This window comes from Aquarana catesbeiana, linkage group LG11, assembly GCF_042186555.1.
Source record: "Aquarana catesbeiana isolate 2022-GZ linkage group LG11, ASM4218655v1, whole genome shotgun sequence".
Lineage (NCBI taxonomy): Eukaryota > Metazoa > Chordata > Amphibia > Anura > Ranidae > Aquarana > Aquarana catesbeiana.
This window is the reverse complement of record NC_133334.1, coordinates 9,104,140-9,121,900: the sequence shown is the minus strand read 5'-3', so window position 1 is coordinate 9,121,900 and position 17,761 is coordinate 9,104,140. Positions and strand designations below refer to the sequence as shown.

General features: G+C 45.9%; 1 protein-coding gene across 1 annotated transcript in view; it reads right to left on the bottom strand.

The window, feature by feature from the left end:
- Positions 1–791: 791 nt before the first annotated feature.
- LOC141112898 (vomeronasal type-2 receptor 26-like) overlaps positions 792–17,761 on the bottom strand; it is a 29,033-nt gene continuing 12,063 nt past the window's right edge. The window contains exons 3-4 of the mRNA XM_073606001.1: positions 7,479–7,602; positions 792–1,696 (exon numbers count right to left, since the gene is read on the bottom strand). Coding sequence (XP_073462102.1) covers positions 792–1,696; positions 7,479–7,602 — 1,029 coding nt within the window. The remainder of the gene's footprint in view (positions 1,697–7,478; positions 7,603–17,761) is intronic.

Here is a 17,761-nt window from a genome sequence, read left to right as displayed (position 1 = left end):
CCAAAAAAAGGGTGGGCTTGGGGCGTAGAGCACTGTGCCCGAGCCCACCTAGTTGTGTGATGATAGCAAATAATTATTCACTATTGTCACACTGATCCTCCTCTCGGCCAATCGGGAAGCGAGACCTGAGAGCCGTCACTTTATTGGCTGAAAGGACAGGTGATCCTATTGGACGCCTAGAAGGAGGAGGGAGGAGATGCACGGCTGAAGCCGCCATGATGCAGAGGAGGAGGGGACACGATAGAAGCCGCCACCTACCGCCCGCTGCCCAATGCCCATAGGAGCGCAGCCCGTCCGCAACCTAGGTGGGGTAAGTGTGGGGCTGGATGACCGCCTGACCGCAAGATCCCCCCCGGGGGTGCAGGTGATCTGACCGACAGTGGTTGTCTGCCGCCTCCCCGAAAAAAAAAACCCAGCTGCCAAGGCAAGTGATTTTAGCTAAAATGTGATTAGGGTATGGAGGACCATCAGTAAAGCAGACATTCGATTCTTCTGGAAGCCCCACATTAAGTTTAATATGAAGGTACAACTCTTTAATATCACTGTAAAGCTGGGCTCAAACTGCCGCACAGGGTGGCTCACAGCAGGGATTTGATGCGTCCCTGTTCACCACTTCAGATGCGATTTTTGGTTGAATTCGGACCTGAAATGGACCAGAAGACACACAGAACTCCTGAGCAATTCATACCCGAGCAGCTCCCTAGAGAGCCGGTCACAATCTCTTGACATGCGAATTGGATGCAGGGAAGCCTGAAACCAATTCGTAATAGTGTGAACCCAGCCTAAAAAAGTTATTTGCATCTGTTATCAAGCAAATGCTTCCTTGAATTTAAGTTGGGCTGACAAAGAATTTTGTAACATTTTGGAAAAAAGATACAAACTAGAAGTCCAGCATTTGAGGTCAGGATGGCAAAAATCTCCACAGCCACCATATATTTCCCTTTGGTGCTCAGATAGGCCGGGATCATGGCAATCCAGACACTGCAGAACACCAGCATGCTGAAGGTGATGTATTTGGCTTCATTAAAACTGTCCGGTAATGTCCTTGCTATAAACGCTGTAATAAAACTGAAGGCAGCCAGGATCCCCATATAACCCAGGACAGAGTAGAACCCGATAACTGACCCTTCATTACACTGAACGATGATCTTTGTTTGATATGATCTTTTGTCCAACTCCTGGAACGGGGGAGAGATCGACAACCATGCAATGCAGATTAAAACTTGCAATGATGAGCAGATGAAGACAACAGAATTGGGCAGCTTTACTCCAACCCATTTTTTCCACACACTGCCCGGTTTGGTGGCTTTGAAAGCAAGCCAAACCATCACAGTCTTGCTCAACACAGAGGAGACCGCTACGGTAAAAAGAAATCCAAAAGATGTTTGGCGTAGCCAGCAGGTTGTATCCATGGGACGACCCAGGAACAAGAACACACAGAGGAAACCCAACATGATGGAGACCAGGAGGACAAAGCTGAGGCTCTTGTTATTGGCTCTGACAATGGGGGTATCTCCATATGAAATAAATACAGTCATTGTCAAAAAAGTTAAAATGCAAAGGAATAAAGAGATAACCATGAAAAATAAAGATAGATTATCAGTATAAGACAAAAACTCTATCAGCTTGGGATTACATTCAGTTTTGTTCTCATTTGGCCATTCGTGGTCCAGACACCTCATGCAGTTGTCACTTCCTGAAAAATAAAACAATTGTGGAATTTTAGAACATGTTTGATTTTAGTTTTTAATTTACACAGAATAAAAAGTATTTTGGACATAAACTATAGAAGTCCACATAATGTTTTCATATGGAAAAAGCCAACGTAATATAAATATTACCAATTGGCCTCTGTAAGATTTACCACCCTTCATGACCAGGCCATTTTTTGCAATACGGCACTGTTTTATTTTAACTGACAGTTGCGCGGTCATGCAACGCTGTATCCAAATGAAATGTATGTTCTTTGTTTCCCACAAATAGATCTTTCTTTTGGTGGTATTTGATCGCCTCTGCGTTTTTATTTTTTGCGCTATAAACAAAAAATACCGACAATTTTGACTAAAAAAAGAAAACAATATTTTTTACTTTCTGCTTTAAAACATATCCAATTAAAAAAAATGTAAAAATATAATTTCTTCGTAAATTTAGGCCAATATGTATTCTGCTACATGTTTTTGATAAAAAAAAAATTCCCAATAAGCGTATAGTGATTGGTTTACGAAAACTTTGTATCATCTACAAACTACGGTATATATTTAAGGAATTTTTATTTATTTATTCTTTTTTATACTAGTGATGATCAGCGACATATATCTGGACTGTGATAGTGTGGTGAGCAATCGGACACTAACTGATACTTTTGACACTTTGCGGGAACCAGTAACACCAATACAGTGATCAGTGATAAAAAAATATGCATGGTCAGTGTACTAATGACACTGGCTGGGAAGAGGTTAAATATCTAGGACAATCATGGGGCTAGCTGTGTACCTAGCCACTGTTTTTGTTTACTGTACTGGATCTCACAAAAGTGAGTACACCTCTCACACTTTTGTAAATATTTTATTCTATCTTTTTATGTGACAACACTGAAGAAATGACATTTTGCTACAATGTAAATTAGTGAGTGTACAGCTTGTATAACAGTGTAAATTTGCTGTCCTCTCAAAATAATGCAACACACAGCCATTAATGTCTAAACCACTGGCAACAAAAGTGAGTACACCCCTAAGTGAAAATGTCCAAATTGGGCCCAAAGTGTCAATATTTTGTGTGGCCACCATTATTTTCCAGCACTGCCTTAACCCTCTTGGGCATGGAGTTCACCAGAGCTTCACAGGTTGTCACTGGAGTCCTCTTCCACTCCTCCATGATGACAATACGGAGCTGGTGGATGTTAGAGACCTTGCGCTCCTCCACCTTGCATTTGAGGATGCTCCAAGGATGCTCAATAGGGTTTAGGTCTGGAGACATGCTTGACCAGTCCATCACCTTTACCCTCAGCTTCTTTAGCAAGGTAGTGGTCATCTTGGAGGTGTGTTTTGGGTCGTTATCATGTTGGAATACTGCCCTGCGGGCCAGTCTCTGAAGGGAGGGGATCATGCTCTGCTTCAGTAGGTCACAGTACATGTTGGCATTCATGGTTCCCTCAATGAACTGTAGCTCCCCAGTGCCGGCAGCACTCATGCAGCCCCAGACCATGATACTCTCACCACCATGCTTAACTGTAGGCAAGACACACTTGTCTTTTACTCCTCACCTGGTTGCCGCCACACACACATTTGACACCATCTGAACCAAATAAGTTTATCTTGGTCTCATCAGACCATAGGACATGGTTCCAGTAATCCATGTTCTTAGTCTGCTTGTCTTCAGCAAACTGTTTGCGGGCTTTCTAGTGCAGCATCTTTAGAAGAGGCTTCCTTCTGGGATGACAGCCATGCAGACCAATTTGATGCAGTGTGCGGTGTATGGTCTGAGCACTGACTGGCTGATCCCCCACCCCTTCAACCACTGCAGCAATGCTGGCAGCACTCATACATCTATTTCCCAAAGACAACCTCTGAAAAAGACGCTGAGCAGGTGCACTCAACTACTTTGGTCAACCATGGTGAGACCTGTTCTGAGAGGAACCTGTTCTGTTAAACCGCTGTAAGGTCTTGGCTAGGGATGAGCTTCGAGTTTGAGTCGAACTCATGTTCGACTCGAACATTGGCTGTTCGCAAGTTCGCCGAACAGCGAACAATTTGGGGTGTTTGCGGCAAATTTGAATGCTGCGGAACACCCTTTAAAAGTCTATGGGAGAAATCAAAAGTGCTAATTTTAAAGGCTTATATGCAAGTTATTGTCATAAAAAGTGTTTGGGGACCTGGGTCCTGCCCCAGGGGACATGGATCAATGCAAAAAAAAGTTTTAAAAACGGCCGTTTTTTCAGGAGCAGTGATTTTAATAATGCTTAAAGTCAAACAATAAAAGTGTAATATCCCTTTAAATTTCGTACCTGGGGGGTGTCTATAGTATGCCTGTAAAGGGGCGCATGTTTCCTGTGTTTAGAAGAGTCTGACAGCAAAATGACATTTCAAAGGAAAAATCCCATTTAAAACTACTCGCGGCTATTGCATTGCCAACAATACACATAGAAGTTCATTGATAAAAACGGCATGGGAATTCCCCACAGGGGAACCCCGAACCAAAATTTAAAAAAAAAAAATGACGTGGGAGTCCCCCTAAATTCCATACCAGGCCCTTCAGGTCTGGTATGGATATTAAGGGGAACCCCGGCCAAAATTTAAAAAAAAATGACGTGGGGTTCCCCCTAAATTCCATACCAGACCCTTCAGGTCTGGTATGGATTTTAAGGGGAACCCCGCGCCATAAAAAAAAAACGGCGTCGGGTCCCCCCAAAATTCATACCAGACCCTTATCCGAGCATGCAGCCTGGCAGGCCGCAGGAAAAGAGGGGGGATGAGAGTGCACCCCCCCCTCCCTCCTGAACCGTACCAGGCTACATGCCCTCAACATTGGGAGGGTGCTTTGTCCCCATGTTGATGAGGACAAGGGCCTCATCCCCACAACCCTGGCCGGTGGTTGTGGGTGTCTGCGGGTGGGGGGCTTATCGGAATCTGGAAGCCCCCTTTAACAAGGGGACCCCCAGATCCCGGCCCCCCCGTGTGAAATGGTAAGGGGGTACTTACCCCTACCATTTCACTAAAAAACTGTCAAAAATGTTAAAAATGACAAGAGACAGTTTTTGACAATTCCTTTATTTAAATGCTTCTTCTTTCTTCTATCTTCCTTCATCTTCTGGTTCTTCTGGCTCTTCTGGTTCTTCCTCTGGCGTTCTCGTCCAGCATCTCCTCTACGGCGTCTTCTATCTTCTTCTCCTCAGGCCGCTCAGCACCCATGGCATGGGGGGAGGCTCCCGCTCTTCTCTTCATCTTCTTCTCTTCTTTATCTTCTTCTCTTCTTTATCTTCTTCTCTTCTTCATCTTCTTCTCCGGGCCGCTCCACATCCATGCTGGCATGGAGGGAGGCTCCCGCTTTGTGACGGCGTCTCCTCGTCTGACGGTTCTTAAATAACGGAGGTGGGGCCACCCGGTGACCCGCCCCCCTCTGACGCACGGGACATGAGGGGACTTCCCTGTGGCATTCCCCGTGACGTCACAGGGAAGTCCCGTCAAGTCACCGTGCGTCAGAGGGGGGTGGCGTCACCGGGTGGCCCGCCCCCCCATTATTTAAGAACTGTCAGATGAGGAGACGCCGTCACACAGCGGGAGCCTCCCTCCAAGCCAGCATGGGTGCGGAGCGGCCCGGAGAAGAAAATGAAGAAGAGAAGAAGAGAAGAGTGGGAGCCTCCCCCCACGCCATGGATGCGGAGCGGCCCGAGGAGAAGAAGATAGAAGACGCCGCAGGAGAGATGCTGGACGAGAACGCCGGAGAAAGAACCAGAAGAGCCAGAAGAACCAGAAGAAGAAGATGAAGGAAGATAGAAGAAAGAAGAAGCATTTAAATAAAGGAATTGTCAAAAACTGTCTCTTGTCATTTTTAACATTTTTGACAGTTTTTTAGTGAAATGGTAGGGGTAAGTATGGGCCGGGATCTGGGGGTCTCCTTGTTAAAGGGGGCTTCCAGATTCTGATAAGACCCCTGCCCGCAGACCCCCACAACCACCGGCCAGGGTTGTGGGGATGAGGCCCTTGTCCTCATCAACATGGAAACAAGGTGTTTTGGGGGGCTACCCCAAAGCACCCTCCCAATGTTGAGAGCATGTACCCTGGTACGGTTCAGGATCGGAGGGGCACTCTTGTCCCCCCCTCTTTTCCTGCCAGGTTGCGTGCTCGGATAGGGGTCTGGTATGGATATTAGGGGGAACCCCACGTCATTTTTTTTAAAATTTTGGCCGGGCTTCCCCTTAATATCCATACCAGACCTGAAGGGCCTGGTATGGAATTTAGGGGGGCTCCCACGTCATTTTTTTTTTTTTTATTTTGGTTCGGGGTTCCCCTGTGGGGAATTTCCATGCCGTTTTTATCAATGAACTTCTATGTGTATTGTCGGCAATGCAATAGCCGCGAGTAGTTTTAAATGGGTTTTTTCCTTCGAAATGTCATTTTGCTGTCAGACTGTTCTAAACACGGGAAACATGCGCCCCTTTACAGGCATACTATAGACACCCCCCAGCTATGAAATTTAAAGGGATATTACACTTTTATTGTTTGACTTTAAGCATTATTAAAATCACTGCTCCTGAAAAAACGGCCGTTTTTAAAACTTTTTTTTGCATTGATCCATGTCCCCTGGGGCAGGACCCAGGTCCCCAAACACTTTTTATGACAATAACTTGCATATAAGCCTTTAAAATTAGCACTTTTGAGTATTCATGCTCGTGTCCCATAGACTTTAACGGTGTTCGCGTGTTCGAACGAACTTTTTTCCTGTTCGCATGTTCTGGTGCGAACCGAACAGGGGGGTGTTCGGCTCATCCCTAGTCTTGGCCACCATGCTACAGCTCAGTTTTTGGGTCTTGGCAATCTTCTTATAGCCTAGGCCATCTTTATGTAGAGCAACAAGTCTTTTTTTTCAGATCCGCAGAAAGTTCTTGAGGTGCCATTTTGAATTTCCAGTGACCAGTATGAGAGAGTTAGAGCAGTAACACCAAATTTAAAGTGGAGGGCCACCCTAAAATAAAAAATAGCATGAAAAATCTTTAAAAAAATAAAAAAAAAACATTTGAAAAATAAAACTTTTTTAAACTTACCTCAACCCTTGTTGCTATACAGTCTTCCTAATCTGCCTCTTCCTATTCCACATCGTGTCCTGCTCCTCGGTGAGCAGCCCCGTTGCCTTCTGGGAACTGTGTGTGTTCCCAAAAAACCACGTGGCCATTCACAGAGCGCCGCGCCGCTCCTGCGCGCGCAGTAGGAAACTGGCAGTGAAGCCGCAAGGCTCCACTGCCTGTTTCCCTTAGTTAGGATGGCGGTGCCAGGACCCGAGAGCCGAGGGACAGGTCGGCCTCGGGCAGCCAACATCGCAGGCACCCAGGAAAGGTAAGTGTACTTGTTGAAAGTCAGCAGCTACAGTGTTTGTAGCTGCTGACTTTTTAAAAAAAAATTCCTGGCTGGAATCCAGCTTTAACACACCTGCTCCTCATTCACACTTAGTGGGACCTTGTAACACTAACGAGTCACAGGACACTGGGGAGGGAAAATGGCTAATAGGGCCCAATTTGGACATTTTCACTTAGGGGTGTACTCACTTTTATTGCCAGCGGTTTAGACATTAATGGCTGTGTGTTGAGTTATTTTGAGGGGACAGCAAATTTACACTGTTATACAAGCTGTACACTCACTACTTTACATTGTAGACAAGTGTCATTTCTTCAGTGTTGTCACATGAAAAGATAGAAGAAAATATTTACAAAAATGTGAGGGGTGCTATGGGTTTCCTTGCATTGCTTAGAAAGTAGTAAAATCCACCTGTTTTATTGGACATCTCTCCTTCTGAGCATGGGACACAACCATGACAACATTCATGTACATCTGAGCTCGGCACTTCTCTGTTTCCAGCTAAACAGTCCTCAGAACACTGCGATCTCGGGATCTAGACAAAGAGAATTTTTTGTTAAACAACTTTCAGGAAATACTTTTAGCCACTTAAGGACCAAGCCTATTTTTCACACTTGTTGTTGACAAGTTAAAATCTTTTTTTTGCTAGAAACTTACTTAGAACCCCCAAACATTAAATATTTTTTTCAGACACCCTAGAGAATAAAATGGAGATTGTTGCAATACTTTGTCACAACGTATTTGTGCATCGGTCTTACAAACGTAATTGTTTTGGAAAAAAATACAAATTTTTGAATAAAAAAAATAAGACAACAGTAAAGTTAGCCCAATTTTTTTCTTTTTTTTTTTTTCCATAAAAGTTTTTATTGTGAACAAAATTTTGTTACACAGTTTTTACAAACATTTAGGTGAATAGACAACATAGATCTTTTTTGACATGACTTATTTCTCTGGGGTGTAATGAGTCAGATATAAGTTCAACAGTAAATCAAACAGACGTATGAGATAGTAAAACAGCCTCGAACTTGAGGTTTACCACATCATCTGAGATCAGGAACCATCTTAGATAGGGGTAACACCTTGCGTACGGTTTCAAAAATTAGGGGCTGGTTGAAGAGGTGGCCGTGTGTGGTTAGCTATAAGTCCGTTTGTTCGTTCCTGAGCACGTGTGAGAGTGTCGGGCTTGCAATGTGGAGCATGTCTGAATAGGGAGTCGGTCTCGTCAGTTTTTAAAGTGTGAGGATTAGATGGCGCTTTATGCACCAAAGTTCGGGTAGTCATGGGGGTAAGTAGATGGTTGACGTTGTCTGATCAATTGGGGTCGGGGTGTAGAAAGGGGAATAGACAAAGAAGTGAGTGGGATAGAGGGGTAGGGTGAGGGACATAGGTAGGGGGGGGAGGGAGTTGGGATATCCCCACCCCAGTCTCCACCGGGTCTCAAGAGCATATGTGTGTTTGTAGGCGGATCCCTGTCTAAAGGGGAGTTCCCCCCAGGGTCTGCGTTAGAGCGGGAGTGAGCGAAATGGCGAATTTTAATGAGAAAGTGCATATCTTGACGGCATCGTTTGGCTTATTCCAGGCAGTCAGTCATTGTGAGGGGTTTCGGGACGGTTTGGTTTCATAATGGAGGTATATCTCTCTGTAGTGCAGAAATGGGTCCAGCATGCCCACGTTCGGGAATATTTTGAGGGCGAGTCCTTTGCAATGTGGATTAGTTCCTCCATTTCAGCCACCTTGTTCACACGGGAGAAGCATTCTGACAAAGTTGGGATACAGGGGGATCTCCAGTGGGCTGAGATGCATAATTTAGCAGCGTTGATCATATGTATTCCCAGAGACTTTCTGTATGTGTGGGCTGAAGTGGAGGAATGGTGGAGGATGAGTCTGGCAGGAGTATAGTCCATAGGGTATGTAGTTACCTGGGAAGTGGTGTCGTGAACCTGTTTCCAGAAAGTCTGGAGAAGAGGGCAGGACCACCAGACGTGCAAAAATGTACCAATATCATTGGAGCATCTCCAACATGTGTTTGATGTCTCAGGGTTAAATTTGTTTAATAATTCAGGTGTACGGTACCAGCGGGACAGGGTTTTATAATTATTCTCCTGTATCGTGACATTGAGGGAGCCTTTGTGTGCTATTGTGAAAATTCGTTCCCAGTTCTCTTCCGTTAGGTCTATTTGAAGTTCCCTTTCCCACGCCTGGCAAGCTTTGGAGTCTTTGGAGGAAGTCAGGGTAAAAAGCATGGAGTGGGTACTTGCAATCAAGTGTTGTTGCGGTGTGGTTTGGGAGCATAAGTTTTCAAATGGTGTTAGGTTTCTAGATAGAGACGTGTGTCGGTGCGTTGTTGCAAGAAAATGGCGAATCTGGAAGTAAATCCATAGCGGGAGGGGTTCGCCTCCTGTATTTGTTAGAATAGCTTCACGATTTAGAAATTTGCCATCTCTAAAAAAGTGGTGGGCTAATATGTCTTTGTGTGGCCAGGCATCATTAAGGAAGGTGTTGGACATCCCCGGGACAAAGGCTGGGTTAAGTCGGATAGGCGTACGGGGCCCTGGGTTAGAGGAGATTTTGAATTTTTTACATACTTCCCTAAAGCTTCTGAGGGTAGCCTCTATTAGTGGGTGTTCTTTTAGTGTTTTGGGAATATGGCATTGGGGAATCCAGGGGGTGTTTCTAATGGGCAAATGTGAGAAAGAGCCCTCTAGTCTCACCCAGTCTTTAATCCCTTCGTGCACTGACCAGTCTACAATTCTTCCCAGGTGGCAAGCTCTGGAATAGTTCTGCAAGTCCGGTAGCCCAATACCCCCTTTGTTTTTGGGTTTCGAGAGTTGGGTGTAGCTTATCCTAGGTCGCTTGTGTTTCCAAAGAAACTGCAGGGATTGTTGTTTAATCGCGTGAAAGAAAGCTGCAGGGAGTTTGATGGGTATTGTTTGTAGCAGATAAAGGACACGAGGGAGCACATTCATCTTAAGAATGGCCGCACGGCCGAACCAAGAGAAATGGGGTTTATCCCATCTGCGTAGGTCTTCGGAGATTGTGCGAATCAGCGGGGTGAAGTTTTTAGTGTACAGGTCTGACAAGTGTGTGGTCAATTGGATTCCCAGATAAGTGATGGCGTTTTGTTTCCAGACAAAGGGGAAGTTATCCTGGCATTGAGAGATTAAGTCTTTCGGGAGAGATATGTTGAGGGCATGGGATTTTGAAAAATTAATCTTTAGATTGGATATTTGCCGGAATAGGTCGAAATCTCTTAGGAGGTTTGGGATTGAGATGAGTGGGTCACTTAGAAATAGCAAAATGTCATTGGCAAACGCCGCTATTTTATAAGTGTGTCCTGCAATGGGAATGCCTTTGATATTCTCATTCGATCGCAGGCAACGTAGTAGGGGTTCTAGAGTCAATATAAAAAGGATAGGGGATAGTGGGCATCCCTGTCTCGTTCCATTCCGGATGGAGAAGGCGTCTGACAGGTGGCCGTTGACTTTGACTTTTGCTGTTGGTGTGGTGTATAGGGACATAATTAGGTTGAACATTCGGTTCTGCAGACCTAGGTGGCATAAAACCGCCCCCAGATAGTCCCAGGCCAGCCTGTCAAACGCCTTCTCCGCATCCAGGGATAGAAAGAAGCCTCTTTGTTTTTGGGAAGTCAGCCAATGGTTTAAGTTGATTGCCTTGATGGTGTTGTCCCTGGCCTCTCTGCCAGGAACAAATCCAACCTGGTCTTTTCCTATTATTGTAGGAAGGAGGGGAAGGAGTCGGTTTGCTAAAATTTTGGCAAATAATTTAAGATCTACATTGAGTAGGGAGATTGGTCTGTAACTATTGACTGAAGTGGCATCCTTCCCCTCCTTCGGGATGACCGTGATATGCGCTTCTAGTAATCTGTGAAAAATTAGCGTTGATGAAGTTAAGGAGTTAAATGTCTTCAGAAACGGGGCTGAGAGTATGTCTACAAAGGTCTTATAATAAGGTGCTGAAAAGCCGTCTGGGCCTGGGCTTTTGCCCGCTTTTAATTGTTTGATCGCTTTCTTAAGTTCCTCTTCGGATATGGGATTGTCTAAGTCGCGAGCCTCTTCCCAGGGTATGGGTTTGGGGCTGAACTTCTTGAGGAAATCTGTGATAAGGGCTCTTCTAGTGGTTTGGCCTACAGTTTCGGGTTGTTGTGGTATGTTATAAAGTTCTGTGTAGTAGCGTTCGAATTGAGATGCTATGTCTGCGGAGTTCGAGCATGAGTTACCTAAAGAGTCTTTTATGGTGTGGATGTTGGTGCTAGCTTTCTTAGATTGGAGAGCTCTGGCTAACAGCTTCCCGCACTTGTTCCCCTGTTCATAGAATAGCTTTTGGTTTAGCACAAATTTGCGTTGGGTTTTGCGATTGAGGACTTCCAGCAGAAGTTTCCTGGTTTGGGTAAGTTCTAGGAATGTGTCATGTGATTGAGACTGCTTGTGAAGTAGTTCTAATCTCTTTATTTTGTTAGTTAGTTCCCGTATAGTTATTTGTTGTGTTTTTTTCCGATTAGCCTGAAGTGTGAGGAATTCCCCTCGGATGACGCACTTATGTGCCTCCCAGAGGGATAGGGGAGCTATTTCGGGGTTGTCGTTTTCCCTGAAGTAGTTGCCTAGGCTCGTGCGGATATGATTGGTGTCAATTTCTGAAGTGAGGAGAGATGGGTCAAGACGCCAAATCTTTGTGACCAGGTTTCTTTCTGGGAAGGAAAGGGACAGGGTGATCGGGTGGTGGTCTGAGATGAGTAGGGGTTCAATGGTAGCCGATTTTAAGAAGGGGAGATCTTTTTGGGAGAGGAAAAGGTAGTCTAGCCTAGAGTACCTGTTGTGAGGTACGGAAAAAAAGGAGTAGTCTTTCCCATTTGGGTGTAGGGTACGCCATGTGTCGTGTAGAAGGAGTTCTTGTATTTGTAGCTTAATTTGTCTCAGTGCTCTGTAAGGTAGGGTGGAGGACCCCGATGAGGAATCTAGGATGGGCTGAAGTGTCACATTAAAATCTCCTCCAAGGATTGTAATCCCAGCTTGGAAGCCTGCAAGGGTGGTTGCGATAGAACGGAAGAAGCTGACCTGGGCGGTATTGGGACTGTATATATTTGCTAAAGTGACCGTCCGATTGTGGATGGTTCCCTTTAGGAATATATATCGGCCCTCTGGGTCTATTAGGGAATCTGTCAGTTGCCATGGAAGGTTTTTAGAGAGCAAGATTGATACCCCCTTTGTTTTGGCTAGAGGATTTGTGGCATGGAAGGAAGTAGGGTACATACGGCTTGCTAGTTTAGGGGTATTGTTCGTGCGGAAGTGGGTTTCTTGGAGGAAAACCACATCTGCTTTTAATTTACTCATCATGCTGAGGATTTGACTACGCTTCTCAGGAATATTTAATCCTTTGACATTTTGGGAGACTACTTTGAGAGTGTTGTATTGCGGTCTAGAATGTAGGGAATCCATGGTAATAGGGTAACGTCTGGTTGGAGTAATAGGCACGGGGTGGGGTTGCAATTTGCCGATGTGGCCAATGTGGGTAAGTGTAATCCGAGTAGGGTCGTACACTCTTTAAAAGTACTTAAGCGTTACAATGGGAGATGCTACGGTGGAGACTAGGGGGGGATTGAAACCCAGATATATGACGGGGGGAGGGGGACAGGAGGGAGAGAGAGCGTAAAGAGGGGGGGAGAGGGGGGAGAGTTGGGAAGGGGGAGGGGGGGGTTAGTCAAGTGGGGTCTAGTAACGGGAAGTAGGATTTACTTACCGGGGGTAGAAGTAGTCCGGCTACCTTACCCTGTTAGGGGTTGAGACGTCCGGTGTGGGTCAACTAGGATAGTCACTGTCCTGTTGTGTGGAGGAGTGGAAGGTGCTCGAAGAAAGGTTCGAGGGGTGTTCTGTCCGTGGGAGGTCGTCCTGGGTCTATTCGACTTGTGTGGAGGGAGCCTGCTTTCATAGCAAGGGTAAAATATGTGGTTAGAGATCTCACATTGATGATGTGGTAACATTAACATTCAGCAATATAGACAGTTGGAACACTGAACTTTAGACTATGTTCTTAAAGATAAACTCGCTACGTTAGTAAACTTGGGGAGGTCGCCACCCATCCAGCAGGTAAAAAGGCACAGGAAAAATGTTATTGCTAAACCATCTATACACATATCTTAGTAATAATACTGATACTGGTAGTAACAATAATATTGAAAATGAGTCGGATTTGGTGCAAAGTATGATCTCGTGTTGAGTAGTGAGGATATATGGGGGCGTGAGGTATCGCATCCTCTAAGAGACTAGTTCACTATAATTTGGCGGGGTATTTGATTATGGGGGGGGAATGAGTATGGATCCATTGATGTTTAAGTGTAAGGATTGGCCTAGGTGTGGTTCAAACGGCGGGTTAGGATATAGCCGTGTCTCGGGTAATTGCCCTTTCCCAGAATGGACTATAATTATTCATGGCCAACTTTAGCATTGGGTAAGGTATGAAGTGGCCTTTTAATGGGTATTTAATTAGCAGTATATAACTCAGCGGCTATGGCCCTAGAGTGGTTAATTCGATACAACCTGCCCACCATTAGGAAGCTCATCCCACATGAAAGCTCCTGGTAGATGTAGAGCGAGTATGAGTGTGCTTAAGGAAGGAGCTCTTATCCATGCGGGACGAGCCCCTCCTCTTCACGATAAACATGTCAAAACATTCAGCATAAGCATATTCGAAAACATAAAGTAAAGTTCAGGAAGAGAGGGAAAGGGAAAAAAAAAAAAAAAAAAAGGGGGGGGGGGAGAGAACTTCCTATATGGCTCAGAGCACGGTGGAATACCGTAAGATCAGCATCTAACTTGTTCTTGTATCGGAAGTTCAGTCCATCTTATTGATGCGCCATCTTCAGTCTGGAGAAGGTACCTGAAAGTAAGGGGGGGTTAGTGGAGGTAAGGGAATGGGGGAAGGGGAAATGGGAGAATGACAAGGGGAGACCCAAGTGGTGTTGTGAGCTGCGTTGGATAACATCATGTTGAGGGGGGGATCCATCCCAGGTTTCCAGTCATGGGCCCAATAAAGGTTGGCGGTAAAGTAAGAATGTTGGTGGATTGCGTGGTAGCCAGTTGTTCATCCAGACAGTCTTCCACTGGCGATGTATGTGGTTTAAGATCTGTCTCTTAGAGGAGAGGGTTGGGTTCTGTTGGGGTCTGTGGATGAGGGGTGTCCCTCCGGGGAGACATTCCTGTTGTTGAGATGGTGTGGAGGGGTAAAACGTGGTATCTTCAGGGGTGTCTGAGCTTATGGGGGTGAGAGATCGTTTATCTGTATCTGGCGGATCCAGTTTGGGTCCAGTTTGAAATAGACCACCGCAGGATGGGTTTCAGGTGTCGGTTGGTTTGCTGATCTGTCCTGGATCTGTGGCACTGGAACTTGGATTGGGGTGGCGACCTGAAAAGCAAAAAAGACTGCAACTCTGAACGTGAATTGTACTGTTCTCAAGCATTAGGACCGGAGCAATTAAGGTAGATCTGGCCTAGCCCGCCTGTGGGCTGGGGATGCTGTTGGGCTTTGTCGGTCTCTATCCAGCTGATCCCTCTGAGGGGGTGGTCTTGGAGAGGATGATCTGCGCCTTCGAATGTGGAATTCATCTCTTATTGGGATAGCTTCCATGGAGTTGGTTCTTTGGAGCTGGGGGGTACGAAAAGCTTTATACCAGTCCGGAAGTTCGATGCATGGGATCTGCAAGGTATTGCAGAACCCCCTGAGATCTTCTGGGATTCTCAGATTGGCAGTGTGTCCAGCATTTGATGCAGACAGGCAAAAGGGAAATTTCCAGCGATATTGGATCCCTTTATGGCGTAGTAGGTCGAGTAGCGGGCGCAGGTCCCTTCGGTTTTGTAGGGTTATGGGGGACAGGTCTTGAAAAATCTTGATTTCTGCACCCTGGAACAGTAAGCTGCGGCGCTCTCTGGCTCTTCTCAGGATGTCTTCCTTCAGTCTGAAATTTATTAGGCAGCAAATCACATCCCTGGGAGGGTCTGAATCTCTTCCTCTGGGTTTAGGAGCTCTGTGTAGACGCTCATATTCAATGGGGGTTTCAGGGGGTCTTCCTAGGAGATCATTGAAGATCTGGATTGTGGCCTGTATAATGTGATTCTGCTCCACGGACTCGGGTATACCTCTTACCCTTACATTATGGCGGCGTCCGCGATTGTCCAGATCCTCCATATGCCTGTGTAGGTCTCGGAGCTGGCTATTGTAAATCTGAGATGAATGTTGTAGCTGTTGTAAGGCGGCGTCATGGTTGTTTGTGGTTGATTCTAGGTCATCAATCCGCATGTGCATCGATTGAATTTCTCTCCTGAGATCTGTAAAGGCAGCAGCAAAGGAATCTTTTATATCTGATGCTACCTCTCTGAGATCATTCATGTTAAGTGGTCGGGCCGCAGGTGGGCTTTCTGTGCGCTGTGAGCTTCTCCTTGCAGGGCTGAGGCTGGGGGAGCGCGTTCCGGAGTAGGCCGCAGATGAAGCCGGGGCCTCGCGTGATCGCGGCCGGAAGATTTCCGGGATGTTGTGACCGGAGAGCGGATCCGTACCTCTGGGGGATCGGGACCGGGACTGGGATGCTTTGTCCTTCGGTTTCCCCATGTTGGCTGTAGAGAAGGGCTCCTTTAGACAGTTAGCAGGACCTCCGTGGGACAGAGCGAGGAGATCAGGCAGCCATTCTCGTTCGGCACCAAGCCACGCCCCCCCAATTTTTTTCTATATTGTGAAAGATAATGTTATGCCGGGTAAATTGATACCCAACATGTCAAGCTTCAAAATTGCGTCCAGAATGGCGACAAACTTTGGCACTTAAAAATCTCCATAGGCGACGTTTAAAAATGTCTACAGGTTACCAGTTTTGACTTACAGAGTAAGTCTAGGACTAGAATTATTGCACTCGCTGTAATGATCGCGGCGATACTTCAGATGTGTGGTGTGACGAACCCCTGACCTCAACAGGACTATGTCCACTGTAAATGCTTCCTTTGCCCAAAACCAGCACTATCCAAGACCCTTTAGCCCACCCAGTCACCAGCTGCAACACAGTGTAGGGTGAAAAACATCAGACTCTTTATTCAAACACATTTAACAACAGATATACAACTCAGGGACACTCCCCCCTCCCTTGCATTCAGGGCGGGGTAAACTGTCCAATAACAATAGACACACAGGTCAGATATATTCATACTTCTCAGGAATTCCCCCCACATAGACATCCATGCCATAATATACTTTTCTCCCAAGGCAGACAGACACAACAGAACCATGGGATACAACCACACCCAAAGTGACTCCCATCACATGTGGTTTGAACACCGTTTACATATGTGAGCGCGACTTACGTATGCGTTTGCTTCTGCGTGTGAGCACGGAGAGACAGCGGCACTTTTTTCTAATTTATTTTCCTTTTTATTTTCCTATTTTTTATTTTTACACTTTCTTTTTAAAAAAAAAAATTTCATCACTTCTATTCCTATTACAAGGAATGTAAACATCCCTTGTAATAGAACCTCAAATCTCACACTTAAAAGCAATAAAAAAAAAGATTTTTTTTTTCAATTTAAAAAAATTGTTCCTTCAAAGCCGTTGGGTGGAAGTGTGTTAGGGCTGGGCTCAGCCCTTCCTTCTCTGAGCTGGGCGCTCAGCTGTCAGATAATTGCCAACTCCCATCTCTCGCCACAGTTACCCAGCTTATGTTGATTCTGCTCATCAGTCCTGCCTACTTAAAGTCATCCAGCTCACATGATCTCTGCCTTCGCCTTTGTCAACAGCAGCTCACTTGATGTCTGCCTTCGCCTTTGTCAACATCACAGAGATATTCTCCTGCGTTCCTGTTGAAGACTTGCTCGGCTGACGTCCCTTCTGGCTACTGATTCTGCTGGCTGTACTACTAAGTTTATCTCTGGCTCTCTGGCATTTGCTTGGCTGACTACCTGATCCAGTTACTGAACTCTGGCTCTTTTTGACCACGCTTACTCTGTTTACCTTTTTATTATTATTATTAACCAAGTGTGATTTAACTATACTTCTGTCTCAGTCTGATTCATGGCTCCTGATAAAGTGATGTTTGATGTCGCTCCGGTCCTCCAAGTATATAGAGTTGAGTTGTGGCCATCATGCCCTCACTCAACTTCCTGCCCATCAGGCAAAAGCATTGGATCATCTCTGCCTCTTCCAATGGCTCCGGAAAGCAGCGGGGATGCCCAGGACGCGGTGGGAGTGGGGGGCACCTTTCCCGCCGCCCATAAAAGTAATCTCCTGGTGAATCCACTGGAGAGACCACTTTTATCTTATAGCGGACCGCCTACCGTGAATAACAAGGTATAAAATGTGAAAGTAGCGGCGTATAGTGACTGTGGGTGATCCGGGAGTGGTTTAACCACTTGCCGACTGCCCGCCATCGTTATACGTTGGCTGTTTGAAGAGGGATATCATTGTTATGCCAGCAGATAGCTACCATAACCCCGGTATCCTCTTCTTAGGCGAGCGGTCGTCTTTAAGATAAAAGTGGTCTCTGTGGTGGATTTGACGCAAAATCACTTTTATCGTTGGCGGGAGAGGCCCCCCTTACGCCACGCTCTGGTGCCCTCTGCCATTTACCGTGCCCTCCGCCGCTTACTGGAGCCGTCGGTAGCGGTGGTGGTGATTGGATCCTTCTTGGTCTGTGGTATGTAGCTGAC